The 27,436-nt window shown below is 30.9% G+C and overlaps 1 protein-coding gene across 1 annotated transcript in view; it reads right to left on the bottom strand.

Annotated features, from left to right (window-relative positions):
- Positions 1-27,436, bottom strand: part of Nckap1 (NCK associated protein 1) — a 99,408-nt gene that overhangs the window by 45,943 nt on the left and 26,029 nt on the right. Inside the window, exons 3-15 of the mRNA XM_027943958.2 lie at positions 20,675-20,767; positions 20,298-20,354; positions 19,512-19,654; positions 19,278-19,368; positions 16,337-16,474; positions 15,594-15,642; positions 11,233-11,389; positions 8,116-8,172; positions 5,640-5,736; positions 5,171-5,277; positions 4,171-4,303; positions 1,469-1,550; positions 261-319 (exon numbers count right to left, since the gene is read on the bottom strand). Coding sequence (XP_027799759.1) covers positions 261-319; positions 1,469-1,550; positions 4,171-4,303; positions 5,171-5,277; positions 5,640-5,736; positions 8,116-8,172; positions 11,233-11,389; positions 15,594-15,642; positions 16,337-16,474; positions 19,278-19,368; positions 19,512-19,654; positions 20,298-20,354; positions 20,675-20,767 — 1,263 coding nt within the window. The remainder of the gene's footprint in view (positions 1-260; positions 320-1,468; positions 1,551-4,170; positions 4,304-5,170; positions 5,278-5,639; positions 5,737-8,115; positions 8,173-11,232; positions 11,390-15,593; positions 15,643-16,336; positions 16,475-19,277; positions 19,369-19,511; positions 19,655-20,297; positions 20,355-20,674; positions 20,768-27,436) is intronic.

Here is a 27,436-nt window from a genome sequence, read left to right as displayed (position 1 = left end):
ATTTTTATAATTTGTTTTAAATTATAAAATTATAATCTACTTTATTGAAAAGCACTGTTATATTGTCTTAAAGTAAACTTAATAACTAGTACCCTGTGTTTCTTTTATAGTTAATATGCAAAGAAAGTCTTTCTAATAAATAAAGTCTTTCCCTATATATATCTTCTATAAATACATATTATATATATCGTCTATAAAATTTTTCATGTTAACTAAAATGAAGAACAAAACAGAACAATAATAAAAATTGTTATTCATACCTGTAATCTAAACCAATCTAATCTCATTCCTCTGAAATCAAATACTTCTCCATCTTCAACTGCAAAAATGGGGAGAAAAGATTACAAAGCAAATTAATGTTTTCACAAATCTATAATTACATCATACAATTTAAGAGTTAAAACATTTTCATTTCTGAGTATATAACCAAAAGAATTAAATCCAGAGTCTGAAAGACATGTGTAAACCCATGTTTACAACCGTACTATTCATAATAGCCAACGGTGGAAGCAACTTAAACATTCTTAACAGATAAATGGATGAACAAAATGTAGCACATAATTATTAATGGAATATTATTCTGTCTTAAAAAGAAAGAAAACTCTGATACATGGTTACAATATGACTGAACCTTGGGGACACTACATTCAGTGAAATAAAATAGAGCTGAATGCAATGGCATGCACCTGAAGTCCCAGCTACATGGAAGGCTAAAGAGGACCACCTGAGTTCAAAGAGTTCAAGGCCAGCCCGGGCAACAAACTGAGACCCCATCACCACATACTCATATAAATAAAAGAAGCCTATCTCAAAGAATCAAAACTGTATAGTTTATTTATATGAGGTATATAGAGAAGTCAAACTCATAGGAATAGAGAATAGAATGGTTTTGCTAGGTGTCAATAAGAGAAGAAAATGGAATGTTGCTTAATGGCCAGAGTTTCAGTTTTTAAAGATGAAAAATTTCTGGAGCTTTGTTGTACGAGACTCTGAACATTCCTAACACCATTGAACTACATGGGCGAAAGTGGTTAAATGGTAAAATTTTCATTATGTATATAATTAAAAAACAAAAATAAAAGCTTTTAATTTAAGAACTAAGATAGTGAAACACTTCTCAAATACTATAAAGATAAAGGAGGCAGTTATGCTAGAAGAAGTAAACTTCTCTCCTAAGCTCTGACACTTCATTAGAATACTCCGTATCCTTTCTTGTTTTATTTTTGTTACAGAATATTTCTTTTTCCCCCAAATAAGAAATATCAAGACACCATTCTTATGATCACAAACCCATTTTGAAAATATTTGCTTTAGAGACAACAAAGTTTAAAAAAAAAAAAGGCCACATACGTTCAAAGATGAGATAATTCTCTAAAAATTCACTGTTAAATTTTCTCCTTAATAATCAAACTTTAAAATCAATTAAGAAGAGAAAAGAAAAAAAAATGCCTTTACTAAAAAGACTTACCTTGTTTCACGCTTAGTGAAGTCATAGTGTTAACAAAAGAAGACATGATGATTGATTCATCCTCAGGGCAAACAGAAAGATTCTATAAAATGAACAAAAAGTAATATTAAAAAAGATCTAATTAAGAAAAAACTCACAGGTCCATCAACTAGCAGATAGATAAAGTGGTACAGTCATGCTATGGAACATTTTTCAGAAATAAAAAGGAATAAATACTGATATACAACAACAAGAATCTCAAAAACATTCTGCTAGGTGAAAGAAATAAAAAAATAAGATTACAAAGTGTATGATTCCACTTATATGATAATTTTGTAACAGGCAAAATTATATTGCCAGCAAATGAGTTGTTGTTGGGGATCTGTGAGGGAATCTATCATAAAGGTGTACCAAAAAACTTTTATAGGTGTTGGAAATGTTCTACATCTTAAATGTGGTAGCAGTTAAATGGATATATACACTGCCAAAATTCAAAACATACAATAAAAATGGATAATTTTTAATAACATATAAATTATACTTCAAGAAAATTAGGATTATAAAAAAGTGCCCTTTCAAAATGGCTGAGATGATGAATATTTGGGGGCTCGGAGCATAGCTCAATGGTAAGGTGCTTTCCTACCATGCACAAGTCTCTAAGTTCAACACTCAGCACTGCAAAAAATAAATAAATAAATTATATATATATGTATATATTTTTTTAAAAAAGCAAATGCTTAGCTAACAAACATATAGACCAACACAATAATTTTAAGTGTATATTATGTCACTGAACTACACATTTAAAAATAACTAAATGATGGGGCTGGGGTTGTGGCTCAGTAGTAGAGCACTTGCCTCACAAATGTAAGGCACTGAGTTTAATCCTCAGTACCACATAAAAATAAATAAACAAAATAAAGGTATTGTGTCCATCTACAACTAAAAAATATATATTAAAAATAAATAACTAAATGGTATATTTTATTATACATGCTTTACCACAATAAAAATTTAATACTATTACAATAAAATACATTAAAAGGCTTACAATCTTGGCTATAACTTTACATCCTTACGGGTTATATCTTAATGGTAGAATGCTTGACTAGCATGCATTAATTCCCAGAACAGCAAAAAATAAAAATGAAAAACAAAATTTACATTCTAGCAAGAGGTTAAAAGAACTGTGAATGTACTTTACAACAGAAGAGAGAAGTAAAAAGCTCAGACTTTGGATTTCAGAGTTAAGTTTGAATGGCTCTATTCCTTACAATCCATGTGATATTGAGCAAGTTACATTAGGTCTTTTTCCTTCAGTCAATAATGATTACTATATGTATCCTCACAGAGTTATTATATAGATTTAATAAACTGTTACCAATAAATCTAACAACCTTTAACATCAGTATTATTCCTGCTGCTGGTATTACTACTACTGATACTATAATCCCAAAGGAAATGCTAGGAATTAAATTTTCTCACTGTTGGTAAACTCCACTTTATATAAAAGACCAAGAGATTTAAAGTAACTTAAACATTAACACTGTATCAAAAATCTATAAACAAATATTCAAATAGCCACAGCAAAGATTCAAAAATTAAAAACATTAGTACCTTAAAAAAAAAAAAAATCACATGAGGGCTGGGGATGTGGCTCAGTGGAAGAGCGATTGCCTTGCATGTGTGAGGCACTGGGTTCAATCCTCAGCACCACATAAAATAAATAAATAAATAAAGGTATTATATTCATCTACAACAACAACAAAAAAAAGCTATTAAAAAAGTCACATGAAACCAGAATTTTGGTTTCCTTTTTAGATTGCATGCTGATATGAATAAAAAATGAACAGTAACCATAACCTCTGGTTTATCTGGTTAGTAATAACTATTCACAAATAAAATTATAACAAAGCAACGATACTCTAAATTTCAGTTCTTTTCTTAATGGCCATTCTAGAAAGGAAGTATCTGAGCTCCATCTAGTGGGTGAAAGAAGAAATATATTAGTATAGGAAGACCAGTAGCTATGTAAAGAGAATTTTTACAGCTCTTTCTCTGAACTGTATTATTAGCTTACAGTAGTTTCGGATATCTATGATTCCCAAAATAAAGGAAAATAAAATACTATTTTCCTTTTGGTCACTTTTTTGGAATAAAGAAAACTTACATTAAGGTGAAAACGACTGAAGAAATAATGGAAATTATAAAAGATAAAACTAAAAACAGGGCTGGGGATGTGGCTCATGTGGTAGCACGCTCATCTGGCATGCGAGCACACGGCGCTGGGTTCGATCCTCAGCACCACATACAAATAAAGATGTTTGTCCACCGAAAACTAAAAAATAAATATTAAAAAATTCTCTCTCTCTCTCTCTCTCTCTCTCTCCCTTTAAAAAAAAAACTAAAAAAAAAATTGAGGAAAATTCAAAATGAAAATAATACTAAGACATTTTCATATCCAGAATAAATAACTGTTCTCTTATTGTGTTCATCCTGAGCTTTATACACACTTATGCATAACACCTACCATACTACACTACAACTAATTTTTCTTCGCCTTTATAAAATGTTCTTTTAACAAGATACAACCATGATTTATTTACATCTATATTTCCACTGCTGAGCACATGATTACACTTTATAAATGTTTGTGAACAAACCAATTACCAAATTATTAGGAAGGAAAGAACAAAGGGAAAATAATATGAAACAGTTTTTACCTGCACAAGTTCATTGAGGACAACAGCATCAAAGCCAGAAAGGTACTGCACATAATACCTCTGCATTACAGGTCCATATTTCCTTACATGTGCTCTAAGTTCTTCCATGTAAAATATTAATTCAGCAATGTGCCTTTTTAAAAATTCAAGAGAAATGTCAAAGAATAAATGCATTGTTATCAAAGAAAATATTAAATGCTTTTGATATTATTTCCAGAACTCTTTCTGAGAAAGGGCATTTCTTTTTTTTCTTTTTCTTTTTCTTTTATTCTGTAGTGCTGGGGATTGAACTCAGGGCCTTGTGCATGGGAGGCAAGCACTCGACCAACTGAGCTATATCCCTAGCCCAAGAAAGAGCATTTTTAATATTTAATGTCATACTTATTTTCAAAATTATTTCATATGAATAAAGAAATTATAGAAACTAAAAAGAAAAATGAAAAACTACTAATACTCAAACTGATAGAAAGGAAATGAAAATGAAATTTGGACATCTGATAAATACATCATTTTAAAATATCACAAGTGAAAGAGGATGAGTAAGAAATAAGTAATTTTTTGTATGCTCTTATTTCTCTACTTTATTTACCTAAGAAGTCATGTTGAAAGAATACAGATTAAAAACTGAAAGATATTCCAAATGACACACTGGGTTGCAATGTACTCTGTAAGGATTCTTATTTAAATATTTTGTATAATAAATGACTTAGAAAAACAAATTCATAGGAAATATTACTGGGCATAGTAAAAGAATAAACAATAACTTAAACAATAACTTTATTATTAGTACTTAATTAGAGAAAACACATAAGCCCTAATTTCAAATCAGGTGATTTTTCTAATTTATATCATTAATGATATGTTACAAATATTCCTATCTTGACAAAAATCCCTGTAATGTTTTTCAAAATAACTTTGCTTCAAATGTAAGACCTCACATTCTGTAGCCCATGAATCAAAATAAACAGAAAATAATGTTTTTCTAATGTCACTAACTTACTTATCTATAAAGTCATCTGCACTCTTCTTTGGCATGTTATCTGCATGACGAAGTAGCCAGATAATCTCATCACGGGCAAAAGATAATGCCATAAAAACAAAAAGTGCCTATTAAAAACAACAACAAAATGATTTACTCTCATTCAAAGATTAAAAACAAAATATTCATAACAGTTTTCGAAGTGAAAAGTCATTGGCAAGAAACAATATTAAACTCAAAAGGGAAGACACTAACATGAAAGGACGAAAGAAAACTTATAGGTATGTAGGACGAGCATGCATATAAGAACAGAAGAAAATGCAGGCAAGTTTGATGTATGAGTGTCAAGTCAGCAAATTCATTCTTGGCCAAATGCAAAAATCCTTTTATGGAGTCCCTGACTCATACTTTAGTAAAATTTCATACAGAAGAAACGCTTTTAAATTTTTTCATATGGTATACACATTGAAGTAAGAATTAAATCAATTACCTTGGGACCAAGCAAGCCAGGTTGATCAGAAAGAACAGTAGCCAATTCCTTCAGAGCAGACCGTAAAAACTTGCGTCTTTCCCTGTGCATTGAACCACTATAGGAAAAGATATCATTATAGTTTATCTGTTTCTATTAAAATTATCATCAGCAACTTAAAGTAACATAGCATGTCAGGGTTAACTTCCAAAGTTCTTTTAGGAAACAGAGGGCCTAATAAAAATAATCTTCTATATGTTTATCATTAAATGACTTCCTAAATTTATGTTGCCTTTCTTGTGTTATTTTTGTAGCAATGTTTATTCTGCTATTCTCCATCAATAAAAATCCTACCCATCAAAACTAATACTTCAAGAAACATTTCCCAATATCCGGCTTCTACTTCTAAACAATTTCTACAATTTTAATACTATGTAAGCTAAGCACTTCATAAACTTAACTGTGAGATTCTTGAAAGCAAACTCTATCTTGTTATATACATTTTTGTCAATTACAGATGGAAATAAACATATCTTAACAGATATCAAGTTACTGACACCCATATTTGTTGAGTATATTCCCATTAAATAGTATATTCCCATTAAACTGTCTAAACAAGTCAGTTCAAAAACAGATATGGAAAGGCATTTTTTAAAATATTATTTTAGTTGTAGATGGACACAATACCTTTATTTTATTTATTTATTTTTTTATGTAGTACTGAGTATTGAACCCGGTATCTCACAAGTGCTAGGCAAGTACTGTACCACTGAGCTACAAACAACCCCAGCAACTACACAAGGTATTTTAAAATAAAAATGCAAATTAGGTCTTATTCTCACATATTAACAGAAGTAAAAAAAAAAGTCCTACATTTTCCAACACCTCATACTATGCAAAATGTACACTGTTTCAAGAAAGTTTTAGATAGTTACATAATGGTATTTATATATATGAATGAACATACCAAAAACCCAAGTATAAATAATATCTGAGTTAAAACACAAGTATAAAGAATATCTGAATTATTTTTCTGTGACATAGTACATTAAAGTCATCTGGTGTCATTTCTGAGAAGAAAATGGACACATGTTATTTTGACTATTTCACTTCATAGGGTTGCTATGAAGAGTGTATATTAACCCTGAGAGAAAATGTTTATAAAGAACTTGGGTCTGGCACAAGGTAACAAGTTAGAGAACTTAATACTGCTTAGTATTTTATAATTATTTATATTTTGAAAAAAGCATAAAAGGAATAAAAATATATTATGTGTAAAACTGCTTATAAAAGGTAACCATGACAATATTTCTATCCATGAAGAAATGGTAATGTGTACTTCTACAGGTCGAGAAAGAAATTCTAATAATCTCCACAAAGTATGTTATTTTAACTAGAGAATCATTTTTTATTCTTTTTTGGGGGGAGAGGAGGAGGGGAGGGCTTAAACCCAGGGTGCTAAACCACCAAGCTATAGCCCTACCCCTTTTTATGTATTTATTTATTTACTTTTAATTAATTAATTTATTTATTCTAATTAGGTATATATGACAGCAGAATGCATTTTAAAATTTATTTATTTTTTGAGACAGGGTCTTGCTAAGCTCTTTGGGGTTTCGATAAGTTGCTATGGCTGGCTTCGAACTTGGAATCCTCCTGCTCAGTCTCCCAAGCCATTGGGATTATAGGCATGCAACAAAGCACCAAGCAGAGAATCATTTTTGAATTACAAAATGTGCCTCATTCAGGTGAAAACAGTAGGCACAATGAATGATAGGATAGATATAATGAATAAAGATGGTTTAAAATCCCAATATCTATCCTACAGCCTAATTTAAATTTTAAAACTTCTTATGGTTTTCTTTTTTCTTTTATGGAACGGTACTACTTGTCTTCTCTCCACCTTATAGAAATACTGATGAATCAGATAGTATTTTCTCTCCATGATCTAAAGCTCATTGACGAAAATATTCTACATATATATATCACATACATAACAATTAAGGTGAAATATCAAATTATGTAGAATTATTTCATGAGCTAACGTGAAAGTCATTCAAAGGTCTTAAGTACACTAGTTTCTAATTTAGGATATCTATGTATTTACTAATATAAGAAACAAAATTGGGAAAAGGTATGGAGTACGCATACTTTCAAACATATACACTATTGGGACAGCATGAATCAATTTTCATGAGGTAATACAAAAATGAGCACAATTTATTGGTGTGGGAACCATAGCAGCAGTAAGAGATGATATCTTAAACAAAAGTCCTTTGTATGGTACTTTGGAGAATTTTATCAATAGTCAGAAAATGTTTAAAATCTGTCTACACAAAGGGATGGAGCTTATATACTTATTATTTTTCCTTGAGTAAAATTCTCCCTCTTCTACTGCCACATCTTGCACATCACTAATCTATATTAACTTCACAAAAACAATGCTTTAAGAAATTCCTCTTGATTAAAAGTATAACAAAAAAAGAGAAATACTTACGCATGTGACACAGCTGCCTCCTTGCATTCTCTTATGTCATTAATACGTTTATTGTAACTATGTGTAAAAAGAAAAATTGAATTATGTCAATCTTAATTTGATGATTAACAGACAAAGGAGTCAGTGAAATACTAAAAGTCAATCTAAATGACTTATTATCAACTGCTCCTTAAATAAAATGAATGGAAGAAGTCTGTCCACATCTTTTCCTAGATTATTAAATGCCCCATGAAAGTCTTCCTAGAAAAATAAATCCAACAATAAGATTAAACTTTACAATGCAGATTTTTATTTATTTATTCATTTGTAACGGTACTAAGGATTGAACCCAGGGCTTCACAAATGCTTGGCAAGTGCTCTACCACTGAGCTACATCTACAGCCCTATTTATTTTGACACAAGGTCTTACTGAGTTGCCCAAATTGGGCTTCAACTTGTGATCCTCCTGCCTCAGCCTCCTGATTAGCTGTGATTATAGGCATGTCACCACACCCATAGAAGATTTTTATTTTATTAAATCTTTTTGCTTCCATAAGCCCAACAGAGATACTAAAATAAAGTCAGATTATGCCATAAACAGAAAAATTCTGAAAAGACATATATAAGGGATAAACAGTAGTAGTAACTCTCTGGGCATAGGGGTCCTGTGATGGAAAAAAATGAGGCAGAAAATCACTTGCTTACTTTTAATAGGCAGAATGATGGGTGATTTTTTTACCTACTATTAAAAACACACATACACACACACATGCCCACTTTTATTTTCCAAACCATAACAGATTCTTTTACAGAAATCTTTCTATTTACTTCAGTTTTTCATAGTCCTTTTATCTTTCAGCCTTTTGATGTGGTTTTCTTCTCATCATCCAATTTAAAAGTGTCATTGGAAAAACAAATACTGATGAATACTAACTATAAAAACTCAAAGGCCCTAAAATGTTAAAGAAAAATATATCTTCCTGACAACTGGTAAAGCCACTTACATCAAAATGAACTCCAACTTCTGCATACCTTCGTGTTCTTTGAGCAAATGTCAAAACACATTAATCCTATAATCTTCTGCCTCTATATTCATTAATAAGCTATTATACTTATGATTTAACCACCACAATTCAAATTTTAAATTGGTCACTCATAATTTAATCAACATTTAAACCTCTCAAATTTAAATATAGAGATTCTCAATGACAAATTTATCATTTTAAAAGGATAATTAAAATCACTTGGTTTTGTACTGTCATTATATTTACTTGTACCATACATAAGTTCACTCAATGAACATGGACTACTTGGTTTTAAATGTTAAACATATTTAATACGGGGGCTGGGATTGTGGCTCAGCTGTAGAGCGCTTGCCTAGCACATGCGAGGTCCGAGGCCCTGGGTTCAATCCTCAGCACCACTGCAATCTGTATACGGGGTAAAAATGGGAGTTCATAACACACTTGAATCCAATGTACGAAATATGATATGTCAAGAACTATGTAATGTTTTGAACAACTAATAATAAAAATTTTTAAAAAAAATTCATCAAGAAAAATAAATAGATTACATATATATATATATATATATATATATATATATAGAGAGAGAGAGAGAGAGAGAGAGAGAGAATGATTCCATAAAGAGGTGATCAATATGCTAAGACATAATACAAGTTTCCTGATTTTCAATTTTCATCAATTAGAAAATGACAAGGCCCATATAACACAGAATATTTAGGCTATTCCACCATCTAAAACAAGAGCTGAAAAGTACAGAGGGCCCTACTTCTCACTTTATGACTGACAGATCACTTCATAAAAAATCTTAGAATCACTTATGGTGACAGAGGCCAGAAAGTGGTCACTTGAGAATGGAGCAAGGAGAGGGAAGGCTAGGAGCTGCAGTATGGATCAGAAAGAGGCACAAAATTATGTAGGAATAACAGAAATGTTCGACATCCTGGTCTTGGTGGTGGACACACAAGAGCAATCACATGTAAAGTCATTGAGCAATGTACCTAAGATGTATTTATTTTTCTGTTTCTAGTTTTTAACCTTAATAAAGTCCTAAGGAGGAAAGGGCAAATTCCTTTAACATCTCCAAGGTACAAAGATAAAAGGTCAAATAAAATGCCCAAGGACCTAGATTTTCATTTGTTTTCCATGGTAATTCTTATGCACACTAAAATTTGAGATATACAGTGGCTTAAACTACTAATACTAAACACATCTTTACTATTCAATAATTACTAGAATCTTTATACAAGTTTTATACAATGCTAGACACATCTTTATTTTAAAATAACAGAAGTTTTATTTTATCTCAATTTCATTGAGACATTATTAAATTGGATGTGAAATAATTGCAGACAAATTTCATTTTTATCTGGAGTTAGCAGGCCAATACAATTATTCAAAATAAGTAAAGGGGATCCAGGATTTTTCAGAAGCTCCACAGTTCAAAAGATTCTATAATTATTACAAAGTATGGCTCAACTTGACTTTTTATAATACTGGCTATAGAACTCAAATGGAAAGAAATGAAGGCATTAAAAATTTTCATGACATAAACTTCAGAGGATTATTGACTTTACAGGAACTAAATGAAAATAAATCACTTGGGTTAACTTCTACTATAAGGAAACATGACTTCCTATTACAGTAGTCTAACTTTTATGATTATTATAATCTAGTGAAATCATTTTGTATTGCTTCCACTACTTTTATAAATACCTTCTATTCTCAAATAACACTTCTAAAAATTTCAAACTTTTAAAAACATATATGATGCTTTCAGTAATATGATATATGTATGATTTACAAGAAGACACCTCTTTCCTTCTCTAGAATACAAGTTTTTTAAAGGGCAGGAATGCTAGATTTCTTTTTTAAATTTTTAACCTATGGAGGTATCTGTCAAAATATGATCAATACCATATCAGCATAGTTTTTTAAAAAACAACTGGCTGGGACTACATCCTGCAGGAAGTTGTAGCCTATACCATCTTATTCTGCCCTCAGCAAGTTGTTTCTAAAAATTATGCTAACATGATACAGGCTACATCTTACTTAGGAAAGATAATCCGTTCACAACCCTTTTCCAAAAAAGACAAATTAATTGAAAGTGCCATACCCTCGGATGTTTACAAATAAATCTTCTGCAGCTTTGTGAATGTGGAAAACTTCATCCCGGAAGAGAGAGAGGCAAGAGCTACTTTGAAGAGCTAGCTTCCAAAGGTTCAGTGCTGTAGCATCAGTATTTAGGATCCCATGACACAAAATAAAGCCAACTTTAAATAAAAAGAAAAGCAAATACAAAATGTAAAACATGTTCTTTCAGTCACAGTGTAACTTTTTAAAGACCCTGAAACATAACCACAATCACCTGAGGCTTTTAAAAAAGATGACGTGTGTGTTTGTGTGTGTGTGTGTGTGTGTGTGTGTGTATGAATGAAACAATATTTTTCTTTCCCAATTATAATTTTCTGTATTTTGCAAAATCAGTTCTTCAGACCCACACTAATAAACGAGAGAAAAAAAATGTCATTTCTGGAATTATGAATGAAGTCATTTTAATAAAACATTTTTCAGGGACAAATATTCTTTCAATGTACTAAGCTACTCTCTATTATCTGAATTTCAATTATCTTTTACCTTCTATTACCTAATCCTGAAATCCTACACAAATGTATAATTCTATTATGCTCATTGATGTCCTATCTATAGTAAGACATAAGACCTCATCTTTCAATCACTCAACATTTACTTAGTACCTACTATACATGTTCAAGGTTTTATGCTGGGCCAGTTACAAACCAGTCCCATTTTCTGTGAGATTTCCTCGTGATTTTCAAGTCACTCCCATTTTATAAACTACCAAATTGCATTGTAGCTGTACAAACATTAACACACTTTAACACAAAATCTGCTGACACAAAACTTATCTTTTTTCTCCGTAGCTCAACTTTCCTAAAGGGCAATTATGCAAGCAAGTTAACATATTTAAGTAGGTATATACAGTGGTGTTATAAATATTGAAATATTTTTACCTCCATTAAATTTTTTAAAATATAAAATTTTTTTTCATACATTGGGTCCCTAAAAGCAAGCCAATTACTTGGTCTGATATGCAACTAAATAAAACAAATACGTGTATAGAAATGTAAAATATTTTTACTTTATATACTGGATTTTTACCTTAATCCCTCATACCAATATCTTATACCTGTTTCTATAGAGTCATTCCTTATTATATACAGGGGAACAGTTCCAGGATCCCTCCAGAATACCAAAATCCAAACACTCAAATGCCTTATGTAAAATGGTACAGTATTTGCATATACCTACAAACATTCTCTGTATACTTTAAATCATCTCTAGTTTACTTATAATTATCAAATGCAATGTAAATCCTAAATTAATACATTTTATTTTTTAGGGAATGATAAGAAAAAGCTCTATACATGTTCAGTACAGATGCAACTTTTTAAAAATGCTATCAATCAGTGGGTTGGTTCAATCTAAGGATATAGAATTCATGGAAGGATGCCATACTCAGATTTATAAAATATTTGCTACTGACAAAAAAAAAAAATATCACTTATATTGTAAGTAACAGGGTTCTGTTTTGGTTTTTTTTAAAAAGATATGGGTTATAAATTTAAGTATGTGCATTTATTTAAAATAAAATCAAAAAGGGCAAAAGAATCTAAATTAGACTGCCTAAAATGAGAAGGATAATTACACCAAAAACTAATCTTCTTTCCCTACCAACATCCTAATAAAGAAGATATATATATATCCATTAAAAATGTGAACAAAACAGAAGGCCAAGAGTAGACAAGAAAGTTGGAGAAAATCTTTGAACATAAAAGAGATGAAAATGGATTATCAATTAAATAAAAAGAGACAGGAATTAATAATCCCAGAGTCTACAGATTAAAAGGAAATCAATCCCAAAGAGTTTCCCAAGTCCAACCAATATAGCAAGAGTAGACTCTGTAAAGAACATTAGGATAATTTTTTTACATTTCAAATAGTTTGAGATCTTCCATAACTCTTGGCCCCAAGCTATAATCCAAAATAGTGATTCCTGAACTTCAGCTTACATTAGAATCACTTAGAGAAGTTTATTAAATCACAAGATTGTTGGTTCCTATTTAGTGAGTTTCTGATTCAGGAGGTCTTAAATGGAGATCAAGATTCTGCACATATAAGAAGTTCCTAGGTAATGTTGACACTGCCGGTTTAGGAACCACACTTTGAATTAATCTACTGCAAAGCTATAAAGAAAGTGGAGTATTAAAAGAAAATCAAACTGTGGGTATTCATACTAAGTTTGAGGTAACTCTTAAGCTCTGCAGTAGTTCCGTTCAAGGTTGAAATATATAAAAACAGCAAAACACAGAGCTGGGGTTGTGGCTCAGCGGTAGAACACTTGCCTAGCCTATGTGAGGCACTGGTTTTGATTCTCAGCACCCCATATAAATAAATAAATAATAAAGATTCATCCCCAACTAAAACTATATCTATATATCTACATATATAGATATATATAAAATATTAAAAAAAAAAAAAAAAGCAAAACACAGAGTGACTGTTCTTTGCTTTGACAACTGTGGTTACTGCGCATTTCCTGACCCACTTCCCTGTTCATTACAGTGAGCAATCACAGAGAATGAGGTGGGGAAAAAAATCCTACATAATGCCAAAGGTCAGCCATGATAGTTAACTCTACTTATCAACACCATTCTTTAGTCAGATATCCATAAACAGAAAACAACTAAGAACCACTACACATTTGAGCAAAAGAAATATTTCAAAAGCTGATTTTCAGTACCCAATTCTATAGATATTAAGTTCTGAAACCTCAGATCAAAGCAACAGATTTAGTCCAATTACCGGTAAGAAACTAGAGAAAGAACAGTAACTTAGTGTAGAAACTACTGGAAACTGACTTTTTGTCATAAAAGATATTTTCTGGCAAATAAAAACGTTCTTGTCCTCAGTACTGCATAAACAATCTCTCTGGATAGATATGTGTATAAATTAGTGACACAGTAAGAACCAGTGAGGTATCTTGCCCATCCATTTTTCTTTTCCCCTTGATTTCGGGGATTAAACTCAATGGTACTTAACCACTGTTTTATTTTTTAAGTTGAATGACAGACAAAACATGGAAATCTCAATTATATTTATAGAAGAAAATATATCATAAGCCCATAAAAAAATACAATTAACTAAAAAATGGCTAAGAACAGGTGGTATGTGTTAAATTCTTCCTTTTATATACTCAAAAATATTGCTATTCAAAGTGCCAGTCCATTATAAAAAGCATACAAATTATGAGAATTTAAATTTTTCATAAAATTTGACAATGATTTCTAAATAGAAACCCACTAATCTAATTGTCAGAGTAAACAGAATCTAATAATCAAAACTATGTCTTTTTATTTCATTTTTCTAGAAATACCACCGATTTTGTATATTATTTTATTAAAGTATCAATCCAGGCCTGGGGATGTGGCTCAAGTAGTAATGTGCTTGCCTGGCATGCGCAGGGCGCTGGGTTCGATCCTCAGCACCACATAAAAATAAAATAAAGATGTTGTGTCCACCGAAAACTGAAAAATAAATATTAAAAAATTCTCTCTCTCTCTCCTTAAAAAAAAAATTATCAATCCAAAAAGTTAAAGACAACTACAGAAAATAAAAAACTATAAAAAATATAGCAATTATAAAGAACTATAGAAAATTAAAAAGTCAACAAAATCTATCTAAAAGTTAATAAACCAAGAAACAAAGTGCTACAAGAAATAAAATAAAAACTGCTCAAAATTATTCCCCTTTGGCAGTAAGCCTGAGGAGTGGGGAGATGAAATTTAACCATATTATAACAATTCCCATTCTGTGCCACACTGTCCATTCTCCTCATAGTTTGCAAGCTTTCTATAGCAAAAATTAATAATTTTACCCCTCATTCATCAAACTGTCAAATAGATAAGCAATATTTATATTTACGAAAGTAAATGAAAACCAAAAACATTAACTGAATAGATGCCATCCAAAAAAACTCACTAAAGGCAAAGGCAAAACAAAGGGCTGGGGATATAGCTCAGTTGGTAGAATGCTTGCCTTGAATGTATAAGGCCCTGGGTTCAATCCCAGCACAAAAAAAAAAAAAAAAAAGCTAAACAAACATTTAGTGTTGAAAGTCACATTGAAAAGGCAACATAAAGTAGATCATGAGCCTTGGTGTCAGCCTGGACTCTTACTTTGTCTTTGCCACTCACCAGCTATGTAGCCTAAGATTTGGGTTCCTCACCTATAATATAGGCTATCTACATTATGACAGGATCAATATTAGGACTGAAAGAGATAAAGTACATGTAAGTGGTTTAGCATAGTGGAAAGCACAGAGGTAAGACATGTTACCTCTTTTCTCTAAAACTTAAAACCTAGTGGGTAATCCCCAAAACTAACTTTTTTACTTACAGATGATCCATTTCTCCATTGCATCCAAAGAAAGATATTCACAAGGCATCTTAAGAAGAGAATATACATTTGTGGTTAAAAGAAATTCTTCAAAAATTTTCATACTGAGTTACTCTCCTCTCTTCCTCAATTCTTGCATCAAGTACCACAACAAATTTGAAAAACTGAATAAAGCTATGTAATCTACATGTAGATTTGCAGTCAATAATAGGAGAAGTGTGCCCCTTTTATATATGCACACGCTCAACTCTCTTGTTAAAAATACTGTTCCTAAATTTTCTTCAGTCTAGTAGATAACAACTCCCCAATTTTTCAAGCCTATTTCAGAGTTTATATTATTCCAAAAGAAAATTTTAGTCAACTGAAAAGAGATTTGTGCTTGGATGCTCTCTCTATGTTCATATATACAGATAAATGATTGAAAAGAAATATAATAGAATATTGATTTTATCTACTTAGTAAAATTTGAGCTGATTTTTTTTCTATATCTTCCAATTTTTCTACCATGATATCATCAAGATATTTAAAACAAATTTCAAAAGACAAATACATAAACTATTAGTCATATTAAATTTACATCGGTTTTTGTTGAAATCTAAAATCAAAAGAGTAGGATTTAATGAGCAATTTATAATAAACTTTGCTGATAGTCTAATTCTAACTTTAAAAGTTTCAACAACATTGTTAAATATTTTTTTAAAAAACACTTATTTTCACTCAAAAAGAGAAAAATAGAACCATACAGTGTCAGACTGTGCAGGATTAAGCATTGTACTAGGTGCACTGATGAGACTTAATAATTGGGCATTTCTCCATTGATCAGCTGAAAGATTCCTTCTAGGATATACCATCTGAAGAGAAATTAGTGCATCTGAAAGAGACTAATTAAAAGAGGAAAAAGTTAGTTGAGGAATAATTCTTTTTCTTTTTCAATTAAATTTCAGCTACAACTTGCTGTGCCTTTCCAACTCTACCTTTATAAAACAACAGAACATAATTATGAAGCTTTCTGAGTTGGGTTAGGACGTCCCTCCATTACATTTTTTTTTTTTTTTAATTCTACAAAAGCTACGTAGATTTTACATTTCTGAGCAAGAGCTTCACTCAGGAAATACTGTTACTTTCTTTGAGGTTAAAATCTGTGTAAACTTTGGGATCTTTATTTCAAGAGACAGAGATCAACTGCCATTCTTTCACAAAGTGAAAGTTTCTAGTCTGATAATTCCCACTAAAAAAGAAAAAGACTTTAAAGATTATATGCCCAAGTATTAAGAAAGCTTAACATGTTCTGTATTTCTTCAAATAATGCCTTATAAAAATAATCCACTGTACTCTATCTTAATAAATTACTTAATGTCTACTTTGTTAACTATAGCTTTATCATCAAGATATTTAATGTTTATCTCATTTGTTTTTTGCTTGCTTTTCTAACTATCCTTGTTATTCATCTTTGCTTCCTAAAAATTCCGTACAGTGATTCTTTAATTTGTTCACAAATAAACTGCAAGGTGAATTTGTTCAGAGAATCCACACCTCCATCTAAAATTTAACAAACTAAATTTTAGGAGTAGAATCCCAGAATCAATCATTTTGCTAAGATCCACATAGTGATTCTGATGTAGCCAACAAAAATGTTTTTAAAATTCATTTATGTGATTTTAATTTTTTAAAATCCTAGCAGATGTATAATAGTCTATCAAAATTCTGAGTATCATGGAACATCAGGAAAATCATAGTTATGAAATAACTGATCTGATTCAAATGAACAATTCTAAGTGTTTATTGATAATATACTACATGCTGAATACAATTTACTGGCTACAGAGAATTTTAAAAGACTGCAAAATAACATTTAAGGAAATTTGAATCACCCAGCAAAAGAAATAATGAAATTTGAAATGGCCAAATAAAAACAGGCTGTGCATGATTAGGGAAAAATCAGAAATGGATGGAGAGAGAAAAAAGAGAGGTAAGGAAAAGACTTTTAGGTAAGAAAAAGTACCACCAAAATCAGAGTGGTGTGAGCTGACCATGACACGCTGAGCATTTCAATTTATCTGACACCTCAATCCATAATGCTGATGGTTTTTACTTTAAAAGTTGTGCCATTTACCAACCTCTTTCAAACTAATTAGTCAACTAACTCCTAGACATAAAACATATATAAATTTTTAAGTACAGGCTTCCTATTCTTTTTCAAAAATGCTTGGGTTTGGAAGTTTCTCAGATTTGGGACAAAGAGGTTGTAATATGTGCATGTACATAATGAGATATCTTCAGGATGGACACAAATCCAAACACAAAATTCATTTTATGTTTCACATATACCAAGTTTGAAAGTAACTTGTGATCTCATTTCTTTTGCTTACCTTGTTTTTGGTAATAGAATTATGCAAACATTAAGAAGAAGAAAGAAAGAAGGGAGGGAGGGAGGGAGGAAGGAAGGAAGGAAGGAAGGAAGGAAGGAAGGAATTAATTTTGTACAATACTGTTAGAGTGCCTGCACTTTCAATACTACCCATTATATGAGATCAGGAGTGGAATTTTTCCACTGTGGTGTAAAAGTTCCAGACCTGATGTCAGCACTCAAAAAAGTTGGATTTTGAACATTTTGGATTTTCAGATTAGGGATGTTAAACTTTATAGCATAGCTCTGCAAAAAGATTAAACTGAGAAAACATTTTCAGAATTTTTATGGGAAAAAGAAAATCCTTGGGGCTGGGGATATAGCTCAGTTGGTATAGTGCTTGCCTCGCATGCACAAGGCTCTGGCTTCAATCCCCAATACCACAAAAAGAAAAGCAAAGCCTTGGTAATAACTGTATGTCAAGGAAAAATATTTATACAAATATTATATTACTAAAAAGCTTAATTAATCCTTATCATTCAAAGAGAATAATAAACCAAGATTCTAATCATCTAGATTTCAATTCTGGTTTTGACATTATTGCTGCCAAATGGTTTTACCTTGTCATAATACTTCTCTAGCCCTCAATCCTTATTTAAAAATGATGAGGGTAGATGAGATACCTAAAAATTTCCTTGAAGCACTTAGAAACTATAGGTATATGAATTAGCTCAACTGCAGACAAGGCATAATGGCAAGATTCTTTACAAGCAAAATTATTCCAATATCAGCTATTTTTTAATACACATTTCAAATTATTTCCACAAAACTTATTTTTCTCATTAAAAAAATTATAATAAAGCTAAAATTTATCAAATACTATATATCTAAACACTATTTATGAAGTAATTCATTTTATTCTCATAACAATCATATAAGGTAATGTGTTTACCAAAATTCAATCTGTATTACCAAAAAAAAAGCTTAGGTACAGTAAGGTTGATTAAGTAACTTATCCAATATTATAGAGTCAGTAACTGGCAGAACTGAGATTACAGCCTATGGAGACTGGTATGACAGTATTCTCAAGTACAATAACATACTCTGCTAACTATCTGTACTATTCTGAACCTAAAAACTATAATGAATCAATATATTCCTGAGTCTCTAGGCAATATTGTGAACTTAACCAAATATTTCTCTGGTTCACAATTGGATAAAAATATACATAGATATTTTTCATATCCCATGGAGTTTATCCCCTTTATCTAATTCTCCATGCTTACATCATCTCTTATGACTATTACAGTGTAAAAATAAAACAAAACAGTTTTTACCTTGCTGTGGGGTACAAATTCTTCCATCATCTTTTTTAAAGGGTTTTCATAATCTACAATCATCTGACCAAGTCGTGGATATTCTCGGTCACTTAAAATAGACATATCAAATTATTGATGAGTTGTAAGCCATCAAACTGAGAATTTTAGAAAAATTTTTATAATATATTAATATATTAATTTTATAATATATAATAATATAATATTAAAATATATTCTATATTTCAGTCCTACCTTGCTCCATGGGTCATTTCATGAGCATAGTTATATAATCCAATGATTGCCTTCCTTTCTTCAATTCGAGACAGCAGTATCATTAATGTTGTATAGGTAATAATCAAATCTAAGTAGTTCTTTGTTAAATCAAAGTTCACAGTCTAGAAAAGGAATCAAGTTCATCTTTATCCTATCTGCCAAACTTAAACACACACAAAATATTCCTAGCAGCTACTGGAAGTTAGTAATTTTTTGTAGTTATTTTATCCCTATTCCTGTAATTCAATCAAATTACTTTTACTAAAAACATCTAAAATTTGACAGTTACAGGTAATAGTTTTGTATTTGTTACATAATTTTATGGCTGAAAGCAAAGAGCTTTCAGTGAATTCAAACTAGTAAAACTTTTAAAAAACATGAAAACCAGAATAAAAAACACTGTTAACAAACTCACCAAAGTAAAAGAAGTATTTTTTAACAAATTTCATCACTAACTTAACATTAAGAAAAATTCTATTGAGTATGACTTTTACAGGAAAAAATATTTCTACTTTTTATAATTGGGCATGCTAAAATTAACTAATACTAAAATTAACAACTATTTCCCAATATGTACCAGACTTAGTAATACAAAATACATTAAAAATTTTTATTTCTTAAAAAATCTAATGAACAAGCCAAATTAACAATACTAAAATTTAATAAGCTAGTTACATAAACTTTCTCTAAAGAAAAGAAATTGGTCACCTGAGTTCTGGAAACAGAAAGAAGAATTAAGAAATTTTTCTGAAAAATGATACTTACAATATCAAAGAAGACTTGGCAAACATCAATAGTATTCAGCAACTCACAAACATGATCCTGAAAAGAAAAGTTTGTTTTCATCTTATATGTGTTTAATATTGTATGTGTGTGTGTGTGTGCACGCACGCGCGTGCGTGCATGCATATGTAGTATCAGGGATTAAATTCAGTGCCTCACACGTAGTAGGCAAGCCCTCTCCCCGAGTCTTATCATCAGCCCTGTAAAAATAATGTTAAATTCTGAATAAACAAAATATATTCTAAATTTCAGTTCCAGAAGACTTCCAATCTCATTATCTATAAGTATCAAAGAAATTTATAAAATTAACAATTATAAGTCTACTTCCAAAATATTAAATTTTATATTAAAATACATACCTTAAATTCCATAACATCTACAAATGTGAAGTAATATAATGCCAGATTTTTCAGAATCTCTGATTTTTCTTTCTGTAGTTGTGCAAGCTGTTGCTGTGAAAACAAAATTAGAATGTGTTTTTACATAGAACAGAAGTATTTAATTGTACTATGAACTATCTTCTTTTATGGTTGCTACATGGAAGCACAAGCTTTTAGAATATTTCTAAATGATTAAGGCATTTTTTTAAAAAAAAACCAAAGTACTCGAGACAGCAATTGCTAATAGTGATCAGCAACTGATAGTGTGAAGCTATAAAACAAATCAAAGCAGATTAGTACCAAATTGCGTTACTATTAAGGAAAATTGGAAAATGTGTTACTATTAAGGAAAATTGGAAAATGTTAGGAAAAAACAATTATCAAATGAACTCTTTAAAAAAATTAAAAACAAATTATGAACATGACCACATTCTAGAAGTGGAAGAAAAGAAGGTGAAAAACATTATAACTTACACTACAAAAAAAACAATATGCTATATAGATTTGGAACTTACCAAAAAGAACATCCAGGCAAAGCCACGTTACGCATGCAAAATAAAATGTAGATACAAACATAAAATACAGTAACGGTTCCCTGACCAGATCCACAAAACACAATAATATATTAAACAAAAGCAAAAACCACAACAATGAAAAAGAAATGAGAAAGAAGCAAAACTAGAGTTAAGACATGGAAGAGGAAAATGTGAAAGACAAATATTATTTCATCAACTATATTATGAAATTTGCAAGACCAAATAATTCTTTTAAAACCAACTATATTGAAATAATTTAGACATATTTAAGGCCCTATACAACAGAATGGCCAAAATTTTAAAAAACCATCCAGATCCTTGATATTCTGAGCGTGGTCTATTGAATAGCAGCTTCCAACGATTTTGGACCTAGTTTAAAAAGGGCTCACTCACCTCAGACCTATTGAATAAGACTCTGCCTTCTTAACAAGATATACCCAGGTAATCTAAATACACATAAAATGCCTGAGAGTACTTACCTAAAGCATAAAAAAAAAAAAAAAAAAAAAAAACCTAGAAAATATCAAAAATTAGTTCAAAGCATTAAAGTTACTACAAAGCCCACATGGTTTTGAGGCTCTCATAGTGTAACTTATGCATACATGGGAGTATTGGGGAAGAGATGCATTCATATATAATTGTACTAGTCAGAAATGTTATGGCAGTGAACCTAACATAAGAAAAATATTCTTTAAAAAACTACACAAAAGCCAATTTAAAACAATAAGCACAGCAGTCTGGTAAACTCAATTACTACAGGGTTTAAAATATCATAATTACTATATACAGACTCTGAAGACATTTAAAGTATTAATGCCTATAAAATATCTCACTCTTCCCCATATATGCCAGAGGAATTAAGGTATATACTTGTAGTGACGTGCAACTATCTTTAGCTTCATCTATGAAAATAGCTGAGTCTATTTTGTACAACATATTTGTTTCAAAACAATTCCATCATTATTTTATGCACATCTTTAACCATTATTGCTCCAGCATTCTGAAGTGAATACTTATCTAAATGATACCATTTCCTCAGATTATATCATCTTTACCTTGTTCAGCAACATTAAACATGTGATTGATATCTTAGTCTTTTTTTCTGCTTTTCAGTCCTTTAAATTTGAGTTTCAAAATACAAAATGTAATTTGGTTCCTACTGGGTTTAATAATTCCAATTTATTTCGGTTGCCTATAGTAATTATTAATAATGTTCTCTTTCAACTTTGGTGTCCTAGTCTGAGCAATTAATGACAGTCATCATAAAATAGGTCATAGGCCTTTATGATCTTTTATACAACCTCCATTTTACATATTAAGAAAGTAATACTCAATTTGGGAGGCTGAAGCAGGAGGACTGCAAGTTTAAAGCCAGCCTCAGCAAGTTAGTAATGCTCTATCTTCTAACAAAAAATAAAAAGGGCTAGGGATTTAGTGAGACCCTGTCTCAATATAAAAAAGAGAAGGGGCTAGGGATGTAACTCAGTGGTGGAGCACCTCTGGGTTCAACTCTCAGTACCAAAAAAAAAAGAAAATATCCTAAAACATCTGTGAAAGCTAAACAACTAGTAGAAACCTCATCTCCTTTTTTAAAAAAAAAAAAAAAAGTTATCTTTCTACTCTTCTACATGCCCATCATCTCTCCTCTTTTAATAATACAATCTCAATATAGTCTAAATTTCTCATTGAATTATATTTTCCCCAAAACCACATATTACTAGGCTCTACACTGGCTACTATTGAATAATTTCTAGGTAACTAAATTCAAAACAATTAATCAAGCTTTTAAGACCATCTATATTCTGGCCCTAACTTACCTTACAATCAAAATTTCCCCTGCATCCATTCATATACTCACTATTTGCCACATACATCTCATGTTTTCTTACTCTGCTCCCCTACTGAAATGTCAAAATCCCACCACTTACACATATCCAAATCCCGCTACTGTTAAATAACTCAGTTTACAAGAAAAGAAAAAATACAGTTTAAATACTAATCCCATTTTTAAGAAGCCATGCCTGACTAAACTTCTTTCCCAAAACATGTATCAACATTTCACTCCTCTAAAAGTGTATCATTTCTAATAAATCTTATCATAGCTATCTCCAACACTATAAGATGTGTATCAGACACAAGTTTTTAATTTCCCCAGTCCATACCATCTGATAGAGTATCAAATAAGAGATTATAATGCAAACATAAAACACACTTTTGTATCAGTGTCAGATGACATGTTTGGGTAGGTAATATCAGAAAGCCTATCTCATATTATACAATCATGACTAAGTGACTTGACAACTGAAAGCCTGGTACACTCATCATCAAATGGGAGCTGATGTGGACAATTAACCAAGGTAACATACATGAAAACATCTATAAATGCCTGGCACCCAGAAATATGCATTACATGTTAGGCAAATAATAAAGAAGATGTATAGACCACTTCTTCAAAATATGCAAAAATAAAACTTTTAAATAATCCTAACACTGTGCTCAGTACTTCTAATAAGAACAGATATTTTGTGAGCATGCTTTATGTGAAAGGCACTGTTTCAAACATAATACTATCTCATACAATCCTCAACACCTTTTTGCAATTACATTCCCTATTTTAGTGAAATTAAATTCCACAAAACCCTCAATGAAAGAGGCCAATATAACAATTTTCAGACTTCAACTATAAGTAAAAAAACACCTACATTTTAGTTCTTGGGTGAAAATCAGTAGATACTAACAAAAAATACTTTTTGGTTATACTCAAGAACAAATTCATCTTAATTTAACAGCTCAAGCTTTTTTTTTTAGTAAACAAAAAGTAGAAAATGGTTTAAAAATGCAGATCAGTAACACAACAGAACATTAGAAAAGTATATTTTGGAAAGACAGATTCTATTCACTCATACTTTAAAATCATATTCATGTGATACATGCAAATATTTTGGCCAAATATCTGCATGATTCTTTCATTAAGATTCTTAGCTAATGATCATTATTCTAACATTCAAATAAAATGTTTAACGACTAGAAATAAAGAAGATAAACATCAGATATGCAAACTACAAAGATCATATCTTTGTACTGAACAATCTTGGTAATTAATCTTTGTTCAGGTAAGGAGCATTTTTCCACAGAAAAATAAGTTTCTAAAACATTGAAATTTATTACTCATCAGTTTTCATTCTTTTAAAGTAAAGGTACTGGCAAATTAACATAAGGAACTAATGAATAACAGAGCTGACTAACATATTTTGTTTTTGTTTTTCTTTTTTGTTTGGATATCAAGGATTGAACTCAGGGGCACTCAACCACTGAGCCACATCCCCAACCTTATTTTGTATTTTATTTAGAGATAGGGTCTCACTGAGTTGCTTAGCACCTCACTGTTGCTGAGGCTGGTTTTGAACTCTGGATCCTCCTGCCTCAGCCTTCCAAGCCGCAGGAATTACAGGTGTGTACTAGCACTCCTGGTCACATATTTTCAACAAAGGAATATGGCTAGAGTTTTTTTTTTATTTGCCTATTTCAATTATTACCATCCTTCATACTGAAATTGCTTTTGCCTAATAAATTATTTTCCTTGATCTAATTATGCTACTATTTTGTTCCTCTTAAAAACAAAACAAAACAACAAAAACAAAAATATACCAAAACACACAAGTTTGGCTTCAAGGAAAACTTTTGTCCATTTTCTTAGAACGCTACAACAATCCTGGCTTTTCTTAAATAAGAGATTATGGAGAGATTTAAAACTGTCCCAGTTATCACACTGTTAGCAACTCTCATCTGGACTACTATCATATCCACTTAACTGGTCTATACTACTGCTCTTGCCTCTTCAGTCTTATTCACATAGCAGCAGGAGAATGGTTTCCTAAAGACACCCACCACTCTACCATGAAAAAAGTGATTCCCATGATGGTTATGTAAGATGCTAACACCTGGTGGAGAGAATTAGGAAACACTACATTTTTTGCAAATTTTCTTTTAAGTCTGATACGATTTCAAAATAAAAGGGTTTTTGTTTGTTTTTAATTCCACTGGCTTCCTGTCACAGAATAAAATATAAAAAGTCCTGACCAGTGCCTCAGAATAGAATCTAAATAAGAACCCTTGCCTATCTCTAAGACCTCATCTCCTTTCATGATCCTCCGCCCTCACTCAGTAGTCCTTATGCTGTTTCTTCCTGCGTGTTCCCAACTCAAAACCTTTGCCATTTTCTCATTCTCATGTCTGTGATGCTGCTGCCACTGCTTAGCATACCTCACCCAGCCCCACTTCTCTTCAGTGAAGGCCATACTATTGAGCACTCTTTTATCTAAAATAATCTACTCTCCCACATTATTCTTTAACTCCTTATCTTATTTCCCATTTCTTCCTACCACTTACCTCCAAATCAAAGTATATATTTACTCACTTTAGTTGTTTGCTAACATTACAACTTAAAAATTTTAATGAGGGCAAGCAGTTTATATTATTTCCTACTGTATTTCCAGCATAACACATGGTGGATGTATTATAAACAAATAACAAATAATTCTTATGTTTCAACAAAACAATTATGAATGGAGTCCTTAATATTAAAATTTCATTGCTGATAAATGTTTTCAATATCAGATATAAACTCCTACCTCAATCGAGTTTCTGCATACTAATACATACAGAGTAGCAATTTAATCCCTTGAATAAATTTCCAAAGTTAGGCAAATTAATTTCATTGTGTCATTCCAGAATAGGAAAGGATAAAGAAAAGAAATGAGGATCAACTAAAAGTATATAACATGCATATCAAATATAAGTAAATCACCCAAGATTACCTGAAAATCCAAATCAACACAAAGATTAGTCATTTAAAAAAAAAAAGGATTATAGAATTTTATTTAAAATTCTTTGTAGGATTTTTTCTTTTATCATATACACAATGATTATGTTAGCAGTAAATATTTCAGAAGTGCATTTTTCTGAGCAAATTAGTAAATTAATTTGAGGGAAAATTATCCCAAGACTAACTTAGGTAATAAGTACTTGTTATTTAAGATGTGCTACTAAATTCGGTCCTCATAATTGCTTTTCAAGATATATTTATTTATTTTTATTGTGCTAAAATATACATGACAAAGAATTTACCATTTTAACCTACTTTTAAGTGTGCAGTTCTGGAGCATTAAGTACATTTATACTGTTGTACAACCATCACCACCATTCATCTCCACAACTCTTTTCATCTTCCCAATCAAGATACGTTTTTTTTTAAATATTTATTTTTCAGTTGTAGTTGGACACAATACATTTATTTCACTTATTTATTTTTATGTGGTGCTGAGGATAGAAACCAGGGTCTCGCATGTGTGAGGCGAGTGCTCTATCGCTGAGCCACAACCCCAGACCTCAAGATACTTTTTTTAAAATATTTTTTTGGTTACGGATGGACACAATACCTTTATTTTATTTGTTTTTTGTTCGTTTATTTGCTTTGTTTTGTTTTTTTTAAATGTGGTGCCAGAGATGGAACCCAGTGCCTCAAACATACTAGGCAAGTGCTCTACCACTGAGCCACAACCCCACCCCCAATCAAGATAACATTTTTAACCTAATTGATCAGGTATAGAAACGAACTAGCAAAAAGTAAGATGACAGTCTAAGTCTATCAGATTCAGGCTCTAAACAAATTTTCAATACAATAAGACAAAAATAATATAAGGAAAAAACTAAAGCTCTGTTTTCTTTTATTTAAAATATAAACATATTTTATATGTACATATATGTATGTATATGATTTTGTTTAGTTTTGTTTGCAGCACTGGAAATCAAACGCAGGGTCTAGTGCATGCTCTACCACAGCCCTTCTGATTTTTCCACAGCCCTTCTGATTTCTGGTTTTTTTTTTAATATTTATTTTTTAGTTGTAGTTGAACACAATATCTTTATTTTTTATTTGTTTTTATGTGGTGCTGAGGATCGAACCCAGGGCCTCACACTTGCTAGGCTGAGCCACAACCCTAGCCCCTTCTGATTTCTTTTTAGAAAATATTTGCATTTAATTAATCAATCACAACAGAGTAAGACTTCTCAGAAGTCCTCTAATTCAGTCCCTTTATTTTATATTTTAAAGTGATTTTTTTCCAAGTTTACATTGTTAGTCATTTGTTTAAATTAATTCTCAAAAATCAATTACTTATGAAAATAACTAAAAATCAAAAAAAAT

This window comes from Marmota flaviventris, chromosome 11 (assembly GCF_047511675.1).
Source record: "Marmota flaviventris isolate mMarFla1 chromosome 11, mMarFla1.hap1, whole genome shotgun sequence".
Lineage (NCBI taxonomy): Eukaryota > Metazoa > Chordata > Mammalia > Rodentia > Sciuridae > Marmota > Marmota flaviventris.
Note: the sequence above shows the minus strand (reverse complement) of the source record. Positions and strands in the feature narration are given on the sequence as shown.